Source organism: Haliotis asinina, chromosome 10 (assembly GCF_037392515.1).
Source record: "Haliotis asinina isolate JCU_RB_2024 chromosome 10, JCU_Hal_asi_v2, whole genome shotgun sequence".
In the NCBI taxonomy this organism is placed as follows: Eukaryota; Metazoa; Mollusca; class Gastropoda; order Lepetellida; family Haliotidae; genus Haliotis; species Haliotis asinina.
The window spans coordinates 26370353-26391605 of NC_090289.1; the positions used below are offsets into that span (position 1 = coordinate 26370353).

At 38.0% G+C, this 21253-nt stretch overlaps 2 protein-coding genes across 2 annotated transcripts; both read right to left on the minus strand.

The window, feature by feature from the left end:
- Positions 1–241: 241 nt before the first annotated feature.
- LOC137298430 (uncharacterized) lies at positions 242–7575 on the minus strand. The gene is made up of 5 exons (XM_067830695.1): positions 7540–7575; positions 6197–6289; positions 3137–3663; positions 1689–1779; positions 242–1398 (listed from the first exon to the last, which is right to left on the minus strand). Exons 2-5 carry the CDS (start codon positions 6228–6230, stop codon positions 1106–1108), a joined length of 945 nt encoding a protein of 314 aa, XP_067686796.1. The 5' UTR covers positions 6231–6289; positions 7540–7575; the 3' UTR covers positions 242–1105.
- A 9832-nt stretch (positions 7576–17407) lies between these two features.
- LOC137298524 (mediator of RNA polymerase II transcription subunit 15-like) lies at positions 17408–19730 on the minus strand. The gene is made up of 3 exons (XM_067830816.1): positions 19656–19730; positions 18113–18770; positions 17408–17513 (listed from the first exon to the last, which is right to left on the minus strand). Exon 2 carries the CDS (start codon positions 18754–18756, stop codon positions 18133–18135), a length of 624 nt encoding a protein of 207 aa, XP_067686917.1. The 5' UTR covers positions 18757–18770; positions 19656–19730; the 3' UTR covers positions 17408–17513; positions 18113–18132.
- Positions 19731–21253: the final 1523 nt, after the last annotated feature.

Here is a 21253-nt window from a genome sequence, read left to right on the forward strand (position 1 = left end):
ACTCAAAAGAGAAACACGAATTACTGAGAGGTATTGGTCAATGTAAGTGGCCAAAGGACCAAATATGTTGTGGAATGGCAAATATATTGTATTGCAATCTATTGCAATTCAGGTACCCTGTATTGTGTATATGTACATGCTTTACTAAGACACTAAAAATAGATGCTATATATTGTTCTGAGGATACTGCAAATTGAAAATGAAGCGTGATTGTCAAGGATTCTATTTTTCTCATTACACATTTTTTCTCATTATAGCCTGAAGGTATTTCATTTTGTCAATGAATTACTAAGGAAAACATCTGTCGTGAATGAATGTACTTTAAACCAAAGAGATAAATCACAAACATTTTACTCAACATGTTTGTTCTCAGATAACATATTGCACTACATATCATTTAAAAGTGGTCAAGTGCTATACTGGCAATATTGATTGCATCTTATTTAGTCCTCTTTGGTTGTCTTTAAATCCAATTCTAATTTATTACATCTACTTTGGTAGAACTTACATTTAATTGAAAGATTATCCGGTAATTCCATGATACACAAGCTGAATACAGAACACATACATTCACAGAAGAATAATTACCTTTAAGTCTTTATGCATATTCTGTACCCTGTCACTCCCATACACTGTGCTGCTCCAAAGGCAAGTACATGCATTAACGTAATGGTACCCTGCATACACAGGAGTACACAAGTTCCTGTGGGCAAATACATATCTAACAATTTCTCTTTGTTTTAACATTTCGTGGGCATTTATTATTTAATTGCTGAAAAATACTTTGTGTTTAGTGCTAACCCACACAAACTTAACAATTTCTTCTCCACACCTTTAAGGTGCGTGAGACAACAACAATGGTCACAATTAATTAAAATGTGAAGAATTTAGCTACATCTTGTTCAAAATGAGTTCTTCCTACTCTTCATCACTGACAACTACTTCATCTTGTCCCATTACTCTTCATCACTGACAACTACTTTATCTTGTCCCATTACTCTTCATCACTGACTTCTTCATCCTGTCCCATTACTCTTCATCACTGACAACTACTTCATCTTGTCCCATTACTCTTCATCACTGACAACTTCTTCATCCTGTCCCATTACTCTTCATCAGTAACAACTACTTCATCTTCTCCCAAGTCTTCATCGCCCCTAGCTACTTCACCATCTTCTTCATCCTCTTCTTCATCCCTGTTTCTCCCTGCTGCTGCTACTACAGCCAGTGCAGATGCTGGTGTATGACTACTGTGATGGGCTGGAGACTCATCTGCAGGAGCTACAGTTGATGGTGTCTCATCGACGTCTTCACCCTGTTGCCCTGTTGTTTGGCTGTTTTCTTTTCGGTTTGTTTCAAAAAAGGCTTCCAGTATTGGAAGAAACCTATTCCTTTGATCTGAAACAAAGAAAATTTTTAAAATACCAGTGACTTTGTTACTTATTATTTGTGATTGATTGACTCAAGGTATGTTTTTCTTGAGTGCACTTCACCACTACACAATTACTACTCTCAAAACATGCTCATATTTCTAAGAAGTTTGAGGTTGTTTTTCGCCTCCCCAAATGAGTACAATGTGAGAAGCCCATTTCTTGTGTCTCCTGCTGTGATATTGCTGGAATATTGCTAAGAGCTGTCTAAAAACCCAACTGACTCACTCACTCTTTTGCCTCTCACTGATCCCTCACCTCTTAGATTGGCAGTGCTCATAGCTTCTGTTATGTAGCCAGACGAGTTGGTTTGAAGTGGAGGGTATTCACCACAGTTTGAGGCAGGATGCTGTAATATAATCAAAGTAATTACAACTGTTTTTCATCAACTAGCATGACCTGTGAAGTGAAGCTTTGTAAAGAATATTCATTAAAATATATTTATCCAATAAGATTTTCTTAAAATGTAGAAACATGGTCTGAGGATGGCAGTTATACTACCGATGAATGTTACTTTCAACAAAAAAGTAAACCAAATAAAGAGAAATTAAGATTGCAAATCCTCATAACTTTACCTTGCCAAATGAAAATTTAATCTTCAGAATTTTATTCAACCTAAGATACAAATTGTTTAACAAACAATCATAGATTCAAATCGTTACTGATTTGTATTACAAGGGGTAAGCAGTACTTTGGACAATGTAATAAATGCACGTGCAGTATGTTATGAGCATTAACTTAAGCCAACCCTACTTGCTCTCTGTCGGGTGTTTCATTTAATGTTCATACCCCTTGTAATACAAACAAATAAAGTGAAGCTATGATAATATAGTTTGAATACAGCTGACTATTGCATTACACACAACACCACAGCAATGCAGTGCTGCTGACAATGGCATTAAACACAACACCACACAAATACAGTACTGCTGAGCATGGCATTAAACACAACACAACAGCAACACAGTACTGCTGACAATGGCATTAAACACAACATCGCAGCAACACAGTACTGCTGACAATGGCATTAAACACAACACCACAGCAACACAGCACTGATGACAATGGCATAATAAACACAACATCACAGCAACACAGTACTGCTGACAATGGCATTAAACACAACACCACACAAATACAGAACTGCTGACAATGGCATTAAACACAACATCGCAGCAACACAGTACTGCTGACAATGGCATTAAACACAACACCACACAAATACAGAACTGCTGAGTATGGCATTAAACACAACACCACACAAATACAGAACTGCTGACAATGGCATTAAACACAACACCACACAAATACAGAACTGCTGAGTATGGCATTAAACACAACTCCACACAAATACAGAACTGCTGAGTATGGCATTAAACACAACACCACACAAATACAGAACTGCTGACAATGGCATTAAACACAACACCACACAAATACAGAACTGCTGAGTATGGCATTAAACACAACTCCACACAAATACAGAACTGCTGAGTATGGCATTAAACACAACACCACACAAATACAGAACAGCTGAGTATGGCATTAAACACAACACCACACAAATAAAGAACTGCTGAGTATGGCATTAAACACAACTCCACACAAATACAGAACTGCTGAGTATGGCATTAAACACAACTCCACACAAATACAGAACAGCTGAGTATGGCATTAAACACAACACCACATAAATAGAAACTAACCGGCTGGGTCTCCTCATGTTCCTCGGGTAACCGTAATGGAGCAATGGTCTTCAAAGCTGTCTGTTCCTTTGGTTCACCTGTCATACTGTACTCTGCACCCTCAGGCAAGCTGCTTGGTCTATGGTTGTACCTTCCCGAAGTGCACAACTCCGCACCTGTGCATCTCCTCCCTGCACCCGTGCATCCCATCCCGTCGCCAGCATCCAGTTGTGAAAAGTCCAGACTGCCATTCAGTCTGACGTCATCCGAGGGACCACTGTTGTAACTGCCATGTCCCTGGGAAGGTAGGTCACTGAATCCATAATTCGGGTTACTGTTACAGTCATAATGATCATCATCATCATGATCCGTTCTCCCAGACAAATTGTCTCTGTATAGATTTCCACATGCTGCATGAACAGCAATAAAGTTGTTTATGTTGTAAAATGATGACAAACTGGTGACAACTTCAGTGTTTTCTGGTAGGGAAGCCAGATGGTTTTGGAACCTTTGGGTCCTATCCTGTCTTGTTTCTGAAGGTTCTGTGGCTTCAACAGAAAGTGTCAACAAGCTTTCAACGACAAACTCATATATCTTTACCTTACAATAACATTAGCATTGGATAAGCTAACATTTTTAGTAACACAAGCAAAGTCTGAGTGCACTGTATTAACACCTGAATAATAAATGAAATAAGATTTCTTCAGATCCACTTAACATAATAAATTTTTGGCTCCTTAAGTCTTATTGTTGTTATGTTTATGTGCCTTGGTTTGTTTTGTAATTAGAAAATGCAAGCAAATATTTCAGCACAGGGTTTGGGAGAAAACAACAGCACTTTGCATTGCCTCTGTTTTTATAAGAAACAAAATGGGGTTCACCATTGTACAACATGGAGCAAACAGTGAGATATTCCCTGTTTCTGGGCAGATACTACATATTCTTACTAATGAACACTTGGACTTGAACTCATATCATATCTTTATCAATACTGCTGTATAACTGACTTTAAAAAAGTGACTTTCAAATACGGCTTTTAACCTTATTTCAGCAAAATCACGACAGGGTGAACCTGAAGAGGGCTTTAGATACTATACCAATGCTGGAATGAAACCCAAGCCTTTGGCATGATGAGGAAATGCTTTAACTCTTGGGCTACTCCAGTTCCTCGACTAAGATCACTTTAAAGGATGCCTTGGGAACATCAGTAATCATTTTATGTCCCCTTCAAATCTATAACGATGATCAAAGAGTTGTCTCCCTTCCAATAATTCTCATGAGAATTGTCAAGGTGACATTATGCAAAATGGTTACTCCTACAGATCCAGACAGAGCACTGTGGGGGAAGAAGGGAGGGGTGGGGAGGAGGAGGAGGAGGAGGACAAGGGGGGGATGGGGGGTGAGATAGGATTCCTTAGATTGATAATTTATCACTTTCCATGCTTACAGACTATTATCATTTCTCAAACAGAACATATGAATAATGATTATTACAAACCTGCGTGTCTCACAGATTGTTTGACAGAAGTGTCAGAATTCCTACATTGTCTACATTCCTACCTTTCCTCTGATCTCATTTCAAGTGAGATGTCATTCTGGCTTTAAGTTATTATAAATCTGAGTGATTTTAACGACACTCACCCAGACAGTCTTGATGATACAAACAATTCACCAGCCCATGAGAACTAATGTTTCAACTGGTGCACGTATGACTTTTCTGGGATATTTCTAACCCTACATCTTATGTATAATATTTGAATGCTTCATAATGTTTCATATTGAAATGTTTCATAAAAATGCACACTGTCTAAAAAATGTAGTCAAGTATGAAAGCAAATTAGAGACGAAAAATTAAATTAGAGATAAAACAGCGCAGAGTGTCACAGAGTGTCACTACATTTTGATGAATGCATTAAATACTATTTCACAAAGTGTAAATACAGCAAAAGGGTTTCTTACATTTTCTTATTTTTCTGTAATTTATTGATATTCATATCACCACAAGATTTATCGATAGCAATTACTGTAATTCAGAACTCAGAGCACAATTTATGAATTCTCTAATTGTAACCTCCATGATAAATTGCTGCACTAATCTTTCTCACAGTCCCTTGACAACATCATTTTCCCTACTGCAATGCTAATACCCTAAATGAAGAAAGTAGAGATTTCCTAAAGTTCTGAATCTCTAGTCTCTCTGGGGCTCCTCTTCAATTTATTATTTTTTTTCTTAATATATTAGTGTCAAATTACTAACATATTCCAAGAGTAAGCATTAGTCTGATTCCTGTACATGAACACTGATGCACAGGTAAATCCAGAATTCATATGTAACCAAAAGGTGTCATATGAACATAGGTCAAGATTTAGACAAAGAGAATATTTGGTGGAAAAACAGGACCTGAATATAATATTTTTTTACATGAAACTCTCCATAACAGTGATGTTTGAAGATGGGATGGGAGGCACGTTTCTGTAACAACATGGTCTTCAGGTCACATTAACACAACTATAAGAACCTGTTTGGAAATGTTCATATTGAAAATGCAGCAATATAGCTAGATAAACTTAGGAATCTGATGGTAAAATAATGTGTTGGGCAAATGACATAGATACACTGAAAACAATTTAATTTTACATCAGAAATGACAGGTATTGGACCAATGTGACATATGTAATAGACAGCCATGTAAACAGTGTTGAATACTGTGAATTCCCTGAATAAACCTTGGATCATATACACACTATACATAAACGTCTCAGACTCCTATAGATTCAGAAATATCACTAAAAAGGAGACTTGCATAAGCTATTCTAAGACTGTGCTTATCAAGTTCAGCAATATCATCAGCATCTACCTACTATGCTAAAAAGTGGTAAGATATGACTTCAGATGCACTCATTAGAATTTCGCAGTTTCACACTAATTTCACAATAACTGCAGATTCTGCAACCTTCATCACAAAATACGACAAAGCCACAATCCAAAGGCCCACATTTAAATCTCTGCATAGTTCTTTAACATTAAACACATAATATAATTATGCACATTCTTTAATAATTGAGTTAATCAGTGAATACCTTCATTCTGAAGATGTTCTTGCCCTGATGCCATCAGTTTTTACTGTCCATCCTTGTCAGTCTGTATTCACTGACAATTTTACAGAACAGTGTCTGAAATAAGAGAAAACTGTATCTTAGCATTATAGACTGACTAGAGCCATAACTGTCAAAATTATATTTTTTATATTGCTGTGTACAGACTCATCAGGAGTGTTTTGTTTTGGGTTTTTTTATATGAGAAACATCCAAGATTCTGCAGAACAGCTTAATGGAAAAGACTGACATTTCCCATGTAAAGAAACCCTTTGAGATAAACCTACTGTGTTTGAGAACTGAATTGTTAAGGACCCCTTATAATTTATAGCTGGGGAACAATGATGATTTTATGTGGCCCAGGAGGTCACCTATGTTGTCCTGGGGAGATGAGAGGAAGAGGGAGGGGGATATGCAGAGGGATCACCTACTCTGTACATTTCATTAATTTTAGGTGCTGCAGTGGCTCCACTGAAATAGTACATGCTTCTCCCTAAATATCATCAGCCCCCATGCCATAAATTATGAATTGGACCAAACTGATTGGCCCTAAATTTCATGAATAAATTCCATTGCTGTTTTGTTGTCGATTTTGGACAGATAGGTGTATTTTCATAAAAAAAAGTTTTTTGTTTCTGTTCGCGTCTGTTGTGTTGATTTCATGATGATGGTGATCAAGCCGAAGAAGTGAGATAGTGTTTTATCGTGTGTGCAGTTGAGCCTCACACAGATGCATATTGATAGCAATATATATATTCTATATTTGGAATTACACTTTCTCCGTAATGTACAAATTCTAGTGTTTTTGTAGGGTCGAGTCCCATCCAGGAACGAACACACACTCACGAAGAGTCTCAGATTCAGGTATCAGCACAAATGCTGTCGAATAACTGGCTCAGCCAGCACATACGATCTCCACTTTTGTCTAATTTTGTTGACTGTCCAATCAAATTCAGTATTTCATGTAGTCCTGGAATATAGGCTGGATATCATGTGACTGGAACATGTAGAAGAATCCCAGTTTCGGACAATAGAATTTGACAACCAAATCTGCCTACATTCCAGAAGTGTATGTCAAACGCTCCATTTAAATATAAAATGCATATCGGTGACGGGAAATTACATAAACGTTACCTTCCTAAAACTTCTGACTCTGAGAATATTCTGGTCAAGATGTCAAACAATATTATGTCATCTTGGAATACTCCATACAGTTCGTACTTATATGCACATATTGTAATTGCACATACGACTATGCTAATTAATCGAAGTTCACGTAAATATTTAACCTGCAACTAGATCCAATTAACGTTACTGCAAATACATACTTGCATGTCGGCAGCAAACACACTTTAGATCTAATCCTGGACTTTCGATCTTCCGGTTGTAAGTGCTATTTCGTTTAACACTAACAGTAACAATTTAGATTAAACACTCACTCAAATGAAATTCGAAAACTGCTCATATGAGCAAATGTCTTTTTTTATTTACTGTAAAGAAATGTTAACATCATTTTGTTTTTGCTTGAATATTGGTACTGGGAATAAAATAAAACCAGAAACCATGTGATAGATAGTTTATTATATGCATAATCTCTTATCGTAGCTACTGTCTCGTGAGACCAGTCAGATCAGTCTTGCAACACACTTGTGATAATCATACTGATTATCCTTCCTTTGAATTTCTTTTGGGACTTAAACGTTTGTTGTGTCTCTTGAGTTTTGCGTGTGTGTATTTTTAATACCTTTTCTAAAATTTCAATCCTTCAATAATAGATGTTTTCTCAAATCGTTCAGACAATATATCGACAACAACCTCTGTAAGTCGATGAAATGTAGACACAAGAAATTACATCACACTCGCATGACGCTATATTAATTACCTAAATACATAATTCATGTTGTTTCACACGAATATTGGCACCATTCGGCTTCATCTCACGTCTACAGTTCCGTAAGGGTAGAATCAGTAAACACACTAGCGTAATATTTCCGCAAATGCACTCTGCTTACACCTATCATACAGCTCTTCAGTTCAAAGTACATTACACATCCGATATATGTTAGGTAGTTGACAACAGTCAGTATGCATTATGTGCATGCGCAGTGACATTTATGATATAATATATATGCACCGCCTAGACATGGAATGTTATGTGGGCGTGGCCAGTAACACACGTCAGCTCGTAAGCACAGCTCTGCATTCAGTAAGGCTGGCATTAAATTAGAAATACAGGACGCTTGCGTCCGAATGCTTTAACAATTTAATAGTTCGGGGCTAAATGTACTTATTACCTTAAATATATTACAGTAACTATATACCAGGGGCGGATACGGCTGTTTGAGAAATGGAGATGCCCAGTATTGAGAAAACGAGGGGTGCACACTCCATTTTCACCCGGGCACCCATACAACGCCTTAACAAAGTAAATATATACGATAAAGGTATAGCACGCCAGCTATAGTCGACGCTTTCACTACTAATTCAGGTTGTTTACCAAAATGGAATTGTCAGCTTTTTTGTTCATGTAATTGTTGAGTTTATTCTTGTGAATAATGTATATTTTCAGTTTGACGCCGTTTTGGTTAAAAAATAATTTACCCTGGGACAATAGAATTATATCTTATCACTGAACATAAACAGTTTAATTTAGGAACTAGCTAAATTAAACTAGTTCACGAAAGCGTTTTTTCTTCCACTATTGATTTTGAGATTTCAAATTTGATAGATTTGTCCAGCTTTATACATGTTAATATTCACCGTACACGTCTTTTAATCCGAGAATCGAAAATAAGAATGACTTCGTCATGCAGTAAGAGTGTAATCTAATATATCACATGCTAACTAAAACATGAACATTTGATGTGTGTGGATATTGAAATGGCTAAAACAATAGAAATGTTTTCAGTACAGACATTGCTTTCGAGATGCGGCGTCAAAAACGACAATAACAACACGTAATTATTAAAATAAATTCACATTTGTATGCTACATCCGAAAATATGTGTTGGTGTGAACCTAACTATATAATTATATCTGAGATTGTTTGTGAAAACTGTGGATGAATGTGTATTTCAGTGTAATATTGTGCTGTAAACAAAGCTTTTGTTTCGTTGTTGTGTTTATTTGTTGTTGTTGTTGTTGTTGTTGTTGTTGTTGTTGTTGTTGTTGTTTTGTATTTGGCGGTATAAGGGGACGCTTTAACTCATTTCTCGCCAATGAAAAGTCGAGATACGTATACGTATACGTATGTACGAGTACGTCATGCGTGAGAGTCGGTTTTTTTTTTGTTTTGTTTTTGTTTTTTTAAAAAAGGCAGGGATTTTTTATTTCTTGTTCCCTGATCAGTAATATAAATATTTCTTCAAATTTATTGAAATGTTTCAGCCACAGGAGGAAATTTAGGAATTATGTTTTATATATCCATGGTTAATTATGGACAAATGTATTTAGATTTTTTTATTACAGTCCCTGTAAGGGCAAAAAATGACAATACAATATGTAGCTTTTGTAGTATTGGTAGTGAAACTTTGTGTCATGTATATTGGGAATGCAAGGTAACCCAAATCTTCTGGAAAGAACTTGAAAATTGGATAATACAAAACATACAGAATTTTGAAATAACAAAGACCCTGGTTTGGTTTGGAGTTTTGGGAAATATACCGTTGCAAAATCACATAATCTTTTCTGCAAAAAGACATATATACACTTGCACTCTAAAGAAACCTATTCCAAAGGTTAATAATTTCTTAGACGTTTTGAAAGATATTTACATTGTTGAAAGCTTCATTTCCAGAAGGAACAATACATTTGATAAATTTTCTGACAAAATTTTCCCTTTTCCCTCAATTTTCAAGCTTTGATGTAATCTGCAATGTAACTTGAATATACTAGTATATTTTGTGTTTTGATTATAATCGTTTTTTAGGCTTCCAGTTGATGATCATGAACGTGTACACCTATGGCTTTACTCTATATGTTTGCACCCAATCATGGGAACAAATTAAAAAAGTATATCTGCATATTTATACTTCAGCGCATGTTCATTTGCAGGTGCTTGGTCCCAATTAGTACGGAAACAGCGTAAAACAGAATGACAAAAAATGGTAGTCGAAACCCGTTCCCCAAACTAGTCGTTGTGGGAATTCCTCTCGTTGTAGTTAACAGGTTGTAGGCAGGGTCTGATGCCGCCCGTGGGCTTTAAGATCTACAGGCCCTGAATGAATTCTGCATGCCTGAGTCAAACCAATAAAAGCAAAGCACAACACACAGTACACAGTTTCACACTGTATCTTCAAAACCGATTACCGAAGACAATGGTGCGGAGACAAGTTCGTATTTTAGCAAAGATTGGTGCTGCTATTGATGAAACATGGATGGTTCTCGAACGTTAATGAAAAAACATATGAGAAAGAAAAACTGACAGATAATTCTCTGAAGGACCACCACAAGGGCGTGCCCAATACAATAACAACCGGTGCTGGGCCTCCGGGCCGACGATTATCTGGAACGCTGGTTGTAAGCGTTGCGCAAGTTTAAGGGGACGGGGCGGCGCCCATTACTTCCGCCTCGGTGTTTATTGGCTCCTTCACCAGTCTGCTCAGCCGTTTAATACCGTGTGGCCTTTACTCATAAATATGTCAACCTCTTCAGTAAAATCACTGACGGCGGATTCCGGTGTCTACACAGGGATTAACGTTACACAGGTTTTGACTGCATGGAATAGGCCCACGTAGTATCAAGCGATTTATATCTGCATTATCATCTTTTACTGTATAAAGACTGGATTGTAGTAGCATTATTTAGTTATACAATCCTCTATATTGAAAATGTTTAATGCTGCCATTTCGGAGTTTTAAATCATTTTCCAAATCGAAATTTCTTGTTTTTTCAATCATTTGTTTGTTTTATCATTTGTAAATGTTTATTATTCTTTTCACTCCCATCATATTTTCGTAACTTCTGTTATTTTCTTGCGTTTACAAGTGTCCTTAAAAACTCAATTTTTTTCGAAATTTGAACTTTATGAAAGAATTTTGAAATAAGAAAAATAATTGAAAGAAATATATATCGAAGTTACAATATACATAAATTTATAAAACAATAAAGAGATAATCGAAATAACGGGAAATTTCGATTCAAATATACACAATAAGGCTTTTAAGAATGAAGCTTTTATGGATTTCATCACCTGATGAAGGAGTAAGCATTAACTCCGAAACGTTGTGTTCTCATAATAAAGAAGTTGATAACCATAAAATCTTCATTCTTCTGTATTTCACTTCTAAATGCCCTTCAAAGAATAAGGCTTTTGTAATAATATATGGCAACGATTTCACATTATGTCAATTACAGGTTTCCCGGTTCACGTGGATGTTTGTTCAAAATAATATTCTCATGCATGTTGATTATCTTCACGGCAGTCCGGTGTCAAGTCTTAAATCTAAAAAGAGCCGTTACACACATCGTTTTCCTTCTTATTAAATTACAACCAACATGCGAATCATCTCTCTTAGGACACGAACCTACATTTTGTATTAACGTTATTATGCTTGATACCTTTTGTATAAGCATGGGCGTAATGTAATCACTCTAATTTGTAATCCATCAAACAAACATTCATACTGATAGGGTTTATTACGTGCCCTTCAAGTACATGCCCATACAATGTAGACAACTCATAAAGACGCCCTAATTTGTCATCCTGAATCAACATGGATCGTTACATAAACACCACATTTTGTAAACAGAATATATATATTGTGGTTTCACTACGTTTTGAAAGATGATTTCTGTCCAGGTTGTGTCCGTGTTTGACTGAGTGTGTGAATGAATTGCCTAAGTTCTACGCCCCTTTTAGCAATATTCCAGCATTATGTGTGTAACATGCCAGATTAACCACTGCGAACAGAAAACCCGGGTATAGTTTGGCCCGGGCCAGAGTATACAGCGGGGAATAAACTGTCCTTGACCAAACTATATCTAACCGATGTGTAAACCAGCGTAGGCTAGACTATAGGTCAGAATATAACCTTCTTGTGTATCAAGGCTTGACTGTATTCACATAAAAGTGCCAAACAACCATGATCATTTTGATGTGTTTTATGTTGTTTTTATTTCATTTTTGTCGTTGTTTTATTGGTTCCCAAGTAAATAACATCACAGATAAACAAAGCCATGATGCATACGACTTAAAGTAATACGTTATTTAAGATGTCCATACATTTCCTAAAGATCACTTTTAAAAGATCTTTGATGTAGTCTAGTCTATGCCACTTTAACCCAGGTATATCATAGCTGGACCAACTGAGTTGTATAATCTGTCCTGTGAAGCATGTACTCACCGATTTATACCCCGGAGTATAAACCGGCCTAGCGATTTAGTCCCATTTCGGGCAGTATGCTGTTCACATCTCTTAATTGGCAGGTAATAAATTACTAATTTGACTTGAGTAGGGATTAACTTAATTAAGAGATTAACTAATCAGTGGTACCTTACCATGAGAGATACAATCAAGTAAAAGAAACATGGATTGCAAGTCATATAAATTTATAATATATATCTAAGTATTACAAAACTTATGAGATCAGGTCAAAGGGCATATCACTTATCACAGCGATAGCAATCAGATATGGCAATCGATATCTTATGTAAGTATTGTTCAATAACCTTTCTGATATATTTTGGAGAGAGTAGGTATCCATAGCAACAGCAGTGTCGACTGTTCGATTCCATCATATCCTGAGCATGTATAAGTGTTTGTTGTTTAAAACCTCAGGAATAACTATATAGCAGAGGGCCAGACAATCCAGTGATGCATCACGAGTATTGATCTACGCATTCTGAATTCGATGACCAAATGATAACTGTGTTTTAATTATGTATGGTTTTTGGGTTGCATGTGACCTTTAAAAATATTATTTGTTTTCCGAAATGTTACCTCACTTATAATAAACGCGAAAACTCCCTGTCCCCATTCACAGGGATGGTATCCTGCCTTCCGGGTGGCGAGCGTCACAAACGCATGCAACTGCAAGTCAATCGTTTACCCGAAGAAAGCGAAAGACGTCAACATAGCGAATCGCACAGGCATCATTTTGGCTTCTATGCTTAACAAAGGCAGAGACACCTATGGAGATAGGTGAAGTTCCGGCTTAATATTGGTCTTCATCAACCCATGTTTGTAAAAGACGACTAACGGGATCGGGTGGTCAGGTTCGCTGACTTGGTTGACTCACGTCATTGTATCCCAATATCCCAGGTCCTTATGCTGGATTGTATGATCCAGTCTCGATTGTTCATAGACGGATGTGATATAACTGGAATATTAATGAGTGCGGCGTATAACTAAACGTATTCACTCATTCACGATGGAAAGTAACTGGAATATTGCTGAGTGCGGCGTATAGCTACACCTACTGACTCACTCGCTCATTCAGTCACAATCACGATGATTTTCATTTGTGGAACGGGACCACGATAAGTGACGACTTTAACTTCAGTGGACAAAAGCACGCCTTACAATAGGTTGAAACAGTTCACATAACACAGTTGAGCACCCCAGGATTGATGTGTAATGATGATGATCATAACTAATTGTAAAGTGTACACTCAAAAGCTTTTACTCAAATATATGCCTAATTGTCTTAATATGTCATCAATCACGTGTAACTCGGGGCTCACCGCTTCCTCAAGTTTAGCATTCATGATGTGGCCATTAAATTGACAATAGGCGATGAGTAATCACATATCTCAGGTATATAACGATGAATGCCACAAATACAATAAATGTTCTTGCATAAGAAATTATTACAGATCATCGTGGTAATAAATGTACATTTTGTATGTTGCAGCAAAGAGTACCCCGTCTTCTGAGGCAAACTGACGGAGACTTATTTTGCATAGTCAGCCGTTTTCCTCTGCAAGAATTTCTGTATAAATTTACTATTCTTTTGAGCATAGTTTAAAATGCTATCGTAGTATACAGCATATAATAGCACGTCTGTAATTTTGTTCGATGGACGACTTTTATTTTCGTATATTTTGTACTTTTGAAAATCACATGTGACGCGATCTCATGCGCTGTGGAAGGTGCTCATTGATCATAATTATATTTAAAGATGTCGCAAAATTGTTATAGGACGATGTTCGGCTACTGTTTCAAAGGTCGCTACTATTCCTCAGCAGATACGATATGGATAGTTGTGGGTCTTTTTCATTCAACCTGATCCCAATATTGCGAAAAGCAAGTACATGCTGACAAGTCTGGACTGAGTGCTAGTTAAGGTAAATGCCTCCTGCAGGAGCAATACGTCTCATACCTGCCCTGTGGTTTCTTGCGTCGTCATCCTTATTGAATGAGTTTAGTTAAACGCCAGCAAGATTTCAGCGGCGGTCTGTAGAAACTGAGTTTGGAGCTGACAATCCAGTGGTCAACAGCGTGACCATCTATTTGCGCAATTGAGATACGACAATTGACCACCCGATCCCGTCAGTCGCCTCTTACGACATGAATGAGTTACTTAAGATGAATTATAACCTGAATCTATACGGGGTTTGTCAGCCTAAAACAAAGCTTGTTAGCGCGTCCGCCGTGTGTCTCCATGCTGTTTTCACGGTAGGACAGCCCCGTTGCAGGTCCGTCACATGTAAAGCGTTCTACTAGCTCCAAAGTTCTGCAAAACACAACTGACCAGTTTCTGATGTCGAATGTTAACGGCAAGACAACGACCATTATATCAACACCATGTCATGGGAGGTCAGCGTAAGCTTTTATTCATCTGCATTCAACGTCAGGCGGTCGAGCACTGCCGATGTTGCCGTCAACGACGTCTTGAAGCACTGTGAGTGCCCGTCAATCGTGCAGTGACACGTCAACGTAAGACATGGGGATGTCAGCTGTGCAACTGACATGTGAGAGGCAATTTGATCACTCTTTTGTAACGCATTGGTTCTGATGAAAATCGTCATTAACGCCAGTTTTCGCCGTTCTTTGGCCAGATCGTCTATCCATTCTGCTAAATACTGACTGAAACGTTTCGAGATCGTACCACTTTGCTCTGTCTTGTTCCATCTTCCAAAACACCAATTGTCCGTAGCGCTTTCTGACATGTGACATGCTGCATGTCAAACAAAACGTAATTGTTGTGTTCTGACTTGGAGCCTAGAATATTATGGATGATAAAATTGGCAACAGGTAGTGAGTAATCACGCCACAATGGCCTGAAGATAAAAGCCATAGAACAGTCACACCACATTGGCCTTAAGATAAAAGCCACAGAACAATCACATCACACAAGTCTGAAGACAAAAGTCACAAAACAATCACACCACATTAGCTCGAAGATAAAAGTCACAAAACAATCACACTACACTGGCCAGAAGATAATTTTGGCCACAAAACAATCACACCACCCTTGCCCGTAGATAAAAGCCACAAAACAATCACACCACATTGGCCTGAAGATAAAAGCCACAAAACAATTACACCACATTGGCCTTAAGATAAAAGCCACAGAACAATCACACCACACAGGCCTGAAGATAAAAGCCACAAAACAATCACACCACGATGGCCTGAAGATAAAAGCCACAGAACAATCACACCACACAGGCCTGAAGACAAAAGCCACAAAACAATCACACCACAATGGCCTGAAGATAAAAGCCACAAAACAATCAAACCCACATTGGCCTGAAGATAAAAGCCACAGAACAATCACACCACACAGACCTGAAGATAAAAGCCACAGAACAATCACACCACACAGGCCTGAAGATAAAAGCCACAAAACAATCACCCCCACATTGGCCTGAAGATAAAAGCCACAGTACAATCACACCACACAGGCCTGAAGATAAAAGCCACAGAACAATCACACCACACAGGCCTGAAGATAAAAGCCACAAAACAATCACACCACAACGACCTGAAGATAAAAGCAACAAAACAATCACACCACAATGGCCTGAAGTTAACAATGAACGTTCTGATGTACGAAGCAGTTAGAGATGTGGAACAAATACCAGTGCATTGGGTCTCCGCAGGATGTTATTCATTATCAAGACTGTATGTCTATTGTAGAAAACAGTCATGGATAGTAGCATTCGTCACCACTCGGCCCTTTCCGTGAATAATAGTTTCGTATGAATATAGACAAATATCTAATGAAGAAACTGTTCGTGGTAGGTCTGTGAAATGTTCACCAGTAGATTAATGTTGAAAGTTATGTTCCCCATCGATGTGGCCCAACATACAATGATAGTATTTTTCTTTAAATGTTCATACAGCATTTCTGGAAGCGAGGAACTTTGCAGTCGGCGCTTCTACATTCATTAAAAAGTCTTCTATACTGTTGGTATTTCAAACGTTTTCAAATGTTTAAAGGTGATATCTCTGTGACCAGAGTTCCAGCGTATTTGCGTATTTTACTCAATAAAATCACATTAACTGAATTAATTAGAAATCTGGGAGTGCAAAAAAGCATAAGAATCATTTAAAATCCAATAGGTCCGTAATACCTAGCATGCTTTATTCAGTTAACTAAATTGGCTTGCATATGATTTGTCAAGGCGCCCAAACTCTAAACTAATGGTAGGCGATGCCCATATATACATATACTATTACAGCCGTAGCCACTTTGGGTTTACTCCAAAAGTCACATGACTGCCATGTTGAGTATTTAGAAACGGCTGTCAAATGTTTGCCAATGTGACAATTACTGAAAACTTTTAGTCTAATTAGATGCATTTATATCTATATATTTAGCAGGGATAAGGATAAGAAACTCCGAGTAAAAGTACTCAATTCTTTTAACTGTAGGAGTATGCAAAATGATAGTGACTCCTCAAAAATGCAATTGCTCATACATAAACAGACGTGGGAGTAAAAACCCAATTGCTTGAAAAATTATCTGGAGCTCTGTGATGATTAATGTTGCTCCAAAACGAATTGTGACCGTTTAGACTCCGCTCATCTCGCCGAAGATCCAGGTTCGATTCCCCAAATGGGTACAATATGTGAAACCAATTACTTACAGTGGATATCCCTGCAATCGTGGTGTGTGTGTACGTGTACGTGAGCGTGTTTACTTGCGTGCGTACGTACGTGCGTGTGTGCGTGTTTCTGTGTTGCAAAACATATAGTTGGTCTCTTTGAAAACGTCTGTCTTTAAGGCACAACATAAATCAACATATATTGTAGGCATATTTATTTTGAATAACATACTGCTCCATTTGCGAGGTTAGGGATCCATCACGATGTTTCAGTCCTTCATCCTCACGACCGGCCCTGCTTGTTCCCTACACAGAAGACACTGACTTGAGTTACTCTATCTTTTGTTTTCTGTTATTGGTGAATGGGATGACGTCTACCTGTAGCTATGTACACTAATACCATCTTCCATAATATCAAACTTTCAGTGATAACTCCTTTCCGACTCATACAAGCTATTATTCATCACACGTCCATTGACTCTATATGTAAAGGCACACTTGAAGGTCCAGGTTAGAATGTATCTTCAGTACTCCATGCTTGTCGTAAGTGGCGACTAACGGGATGGAGTGGTCGAGCTCGCTGACTTGGTTGACACATGTCATCGATTCACAATTGATGCTCATGATGTTGATCACTGGACTGTAGGATCCAAACTCAATTATTTACAGACCGCCGCCATATAGCTGAAATACTGCTGAGTGTGGCGTAAAACTAAACTCACTCACTATAGTCAAACATATATGGTCTTTGTGTCAAATGATAAATGATAGAATTATTTTGTATCTAAAACTGAAATACTTATCCAAAGACTTGCTCATGTCACTTCAAAGAAACACATAGTTTCTTTATATTCACAATGCTATTGTAGATCGTTATTCACAAGAAAATATAAGTATCAACTCACCAAATGTCATTTTTTGAAGATTAATAAATTCCTTTGGGTCCGAGAGGATACACTCTCCTCGCGGCTACTGGGTGAGAGAAAAGAGTACGCCCTGCTTGAGCTTGAGCCTGAGCAGCAGCCTCAGCTTGTGCCTGTGCCTGGGCCTGAGCCTGTGCTGCAGCTTGAGCCTGAGCTTGTGACGTGGCGTGAACCTGAGTATGAGTACCGATAAAAGGAGTGAAAGCAGGGCTCAAAGGTCCAGCAAAGGGAAATAAAGGTCCTGGGAATACATAAGTCCCGGCAGCAGCCTGAGATTGAGCCTGTGCTTGAGCTTGAGCCTGTGCAGCAGCTTGTGCTTGAGCCTGTGCTTGAGCCTGTGCAGCAGCTTGTGCTTGAGCCTGTGCTTGAGCCTGTGCTTGAGCCTGTGCTTGAGCTTGTGCTTGAGCTTGTGCTTGAGCTTGTGCTTGAGCTTGTGCAGCAGCAGCTTGTGCAGCCTGAGCCTGGGCCTGAGCTTGTGCTTGAGAAGACGCAGCTGCAGGAACACCACCACTTATGGCATACCAAGGATTGGAGCCGAGTCTCAGATCAGCAGACGTTGGCACATAGTACGGCGTGGCAGAGGCCGACACAAGGAAAGCACACAGCACTACACAGATTCCGTTCATGTTGGAGTCTTGGTCTGTGGATGGATTAAAAAAGTCACACTTGTAAAAGCTCTGAAAGGAACATCCGTTAAAGATGTGTCACCTTGCACAAGTATACTCTAAAAGGACAAGAAGATCTACTTGCGACGACATATTTCGTTCTGAAATGGAGGCTGAACACGAAATCCTTCACACACGAACCATGTAAAGCGTCAGTGTAGATGCAAGTTGTTAAGTAAGGTGTTAAGTAACTTGTTAAGTATGGTGTTGCGAAGTAACCTGTGAAATAGTTAACCGTTTATATGTGTTGATATCAGAGTTGCATTGACGTATTGACCCACATGTATCACATATCTAGCATGCGATAGCCACACCGAAGACCCAAGTTTGACTGCTCTCATGGGTACATTGTAGTCCATTTCTGGTATACCCCACCGAAATATTGCTGAAATATCCCTTGAAAACGGTGTAAAACTCAATGCACTTATCGTTTTGTTCATTTGAAGAATATACACATGAATACTTTCTATAGTGGCTCAAAAATAGTCAAAAATAGCATGATATATGTCTGTCATCTGTCTGTCAAAATCATTTTCAATGTGCACAGGGAGTAGCCTAGTGGTTAAAGCGTTCGTTTCAGACTCGGGTTCGATTCCCCACATGGATAAAATGTGTGAAGCCATTTTCTGGTGTCCTCCACCATGATATTGCTGGAATATTGCTAAATACGACGTTAAACAAAACTCACAACTCTCTCTTCATGTTGCATATAGATGAAATGTCAAACACTGAGTCAAATGCATGTTTATGTTCTTCTCTATTTCCAATTTTACCTTTCGTAAATGCTTTAACAGTTACACGTTGAGAGCAGTACACAGCACATTGTATGCAATACAGCCGTATGTATGTGAAAACGTTACCTGATGGGTGACGGTCTTGTAGATAACACTGATACCTAAACACAGTCTTATATAGAGTAGAAGGTTCAACGTGGACTGATTGATTAGTGTTTAAGAAGTGAGGGGTTTTAGTTGTAAATAATAACCTTTATGAGTTTGTTCGTCACACATGTAGTAAAGTTGTGCCTCTTTAACTTGTTTAAGCATGTTATCAATCATGTTCTGACTGAATAGGTCTCGGGGGCCCGCTTACAGTCATACCATTACGAGTGACGGTAACAGAGGGGGTAATGATGTTTTATGTCAAAATCAGCTTTCTTTTGAGTAATCGTAAATGGTTAAAAAAAAGAGCAAACCATTCCTGACAGGATAATAGATGGATAAAGTGATAAATTACAAACTCACAAGGAGAGGTCGTTTCCTTGACGCGTTACACAAGTTTGATGGTTTCTTGGCAATTATTTATCCTGTAATTTCCACAAGGAAATGGAAACATGAGTCTTTTTACATAAGCAGATTCAGAGAGAACCCCCAGCCTTTTTGTTTATTAAATGACCATTGAAGCTCAAGTGAAATTAATTTTGCAGTGTGCACCCCCCGGTTTCTCAATAGTGCATTATAGACAAAATATCGCCACATATTGATCCCTAAATTGGCTACATTCGGTCAGGATAAAGAGTTGTCGCGCCTCTAATAGACACTGGGTGAACCTAAAATGACTCACTCCTAAAAGTAATGTAGAGGAAATATGGTAATTAAGTACTGGTTTATTAGGCATGATTTGACATGCCAGGCCTTAATCTTACTGGTTAGGATAACTCCAACGCTTAACCAAGGCATAGTTTTTGCATTCAAAATTGAACACATATGTTGTGGTTTTAACATCTGTAGTGAAAAACGAAAAGAAAACCAACCAAACAAAAATCATGTTCCGGAATCTCCCGGAAGTTAATGAGCAGTGTTGATATCACGTGATCTGGCGTCATAGCGAGGGAGTTGACTTCAGTGTAGTGGTTTGTGATATAACTAGGGTTCAGAATGGTAATATCAGACAACGCCAATAAAACTTGTCGCACAATGACATTACACATATTTGCACATATCAGTACTAGGCTCATGGTAATCTGCAACAGTTTTGACAACAGAACAGAAAGAGAAGTAGATCTGTCAGGTGACGACGATCAATCAGATGTCACTACGGAAAAAGACAATTTGTAATTTGCAACGATAATATTCACTTTCAGTTTCCACTTTTATAGGCTGTATGCAATACTGTTTTTACTTATTTCGATCACAAATAAAATCATAAAACGTCTTCATCATGAGTCTTCATCATGCCTGAGTATTTATGTTATAGGTGTGACAGTGGGGTGGATGTATCTGTGACTTCACAGAAACAATTAAGTCTGTATATATATTATACAAGCATGCACACATGCTAATGAATATTATATTTAGGGGTGTCATAAATTCAACATAATGAAATGAGAGGCTATCCTCAGGTTTCCTAAAAAAGGACAATACTTATTTGCGTTTTTCGCTAGACATGTATTCTTATGTGAATTGTGTAAGATGTTGATGCATGTTTATCGTCAAGAGGAATATTGCTTGTGACGCCT

Bases quoted from the DNA above. Each gene is read 5' to 3' on its own strand.
- LOC137298430 (XM_067830695.1), bottom strand. From the start codon at position 6,230: ATGGCATCAGGGCAAGAACATCTTCAGAATGAAG. The intron at 3,664-6,196 runs GTATTCACTGAT...TTTCTGTTGAAG, and splicing joins AGAACATCTTCAGAATGAAG to CCACAGAACCTTCAGAAACA. The intron at 1,399-1,688 runs GTGAGGGATCAG...TCTTTGTTTCAG, and splicing joins GAGCACTGCCAATCTAAGAG to ATCAAAGGAATAGGTTTCTT.
- LOC137298524 (XM_067830816.1), bottom strand. From the start codon at position 18,756: ATGAACGGAATCTGTGTAGTGCTGTGTGCTTTCCTTGTGTCGGCCTCT.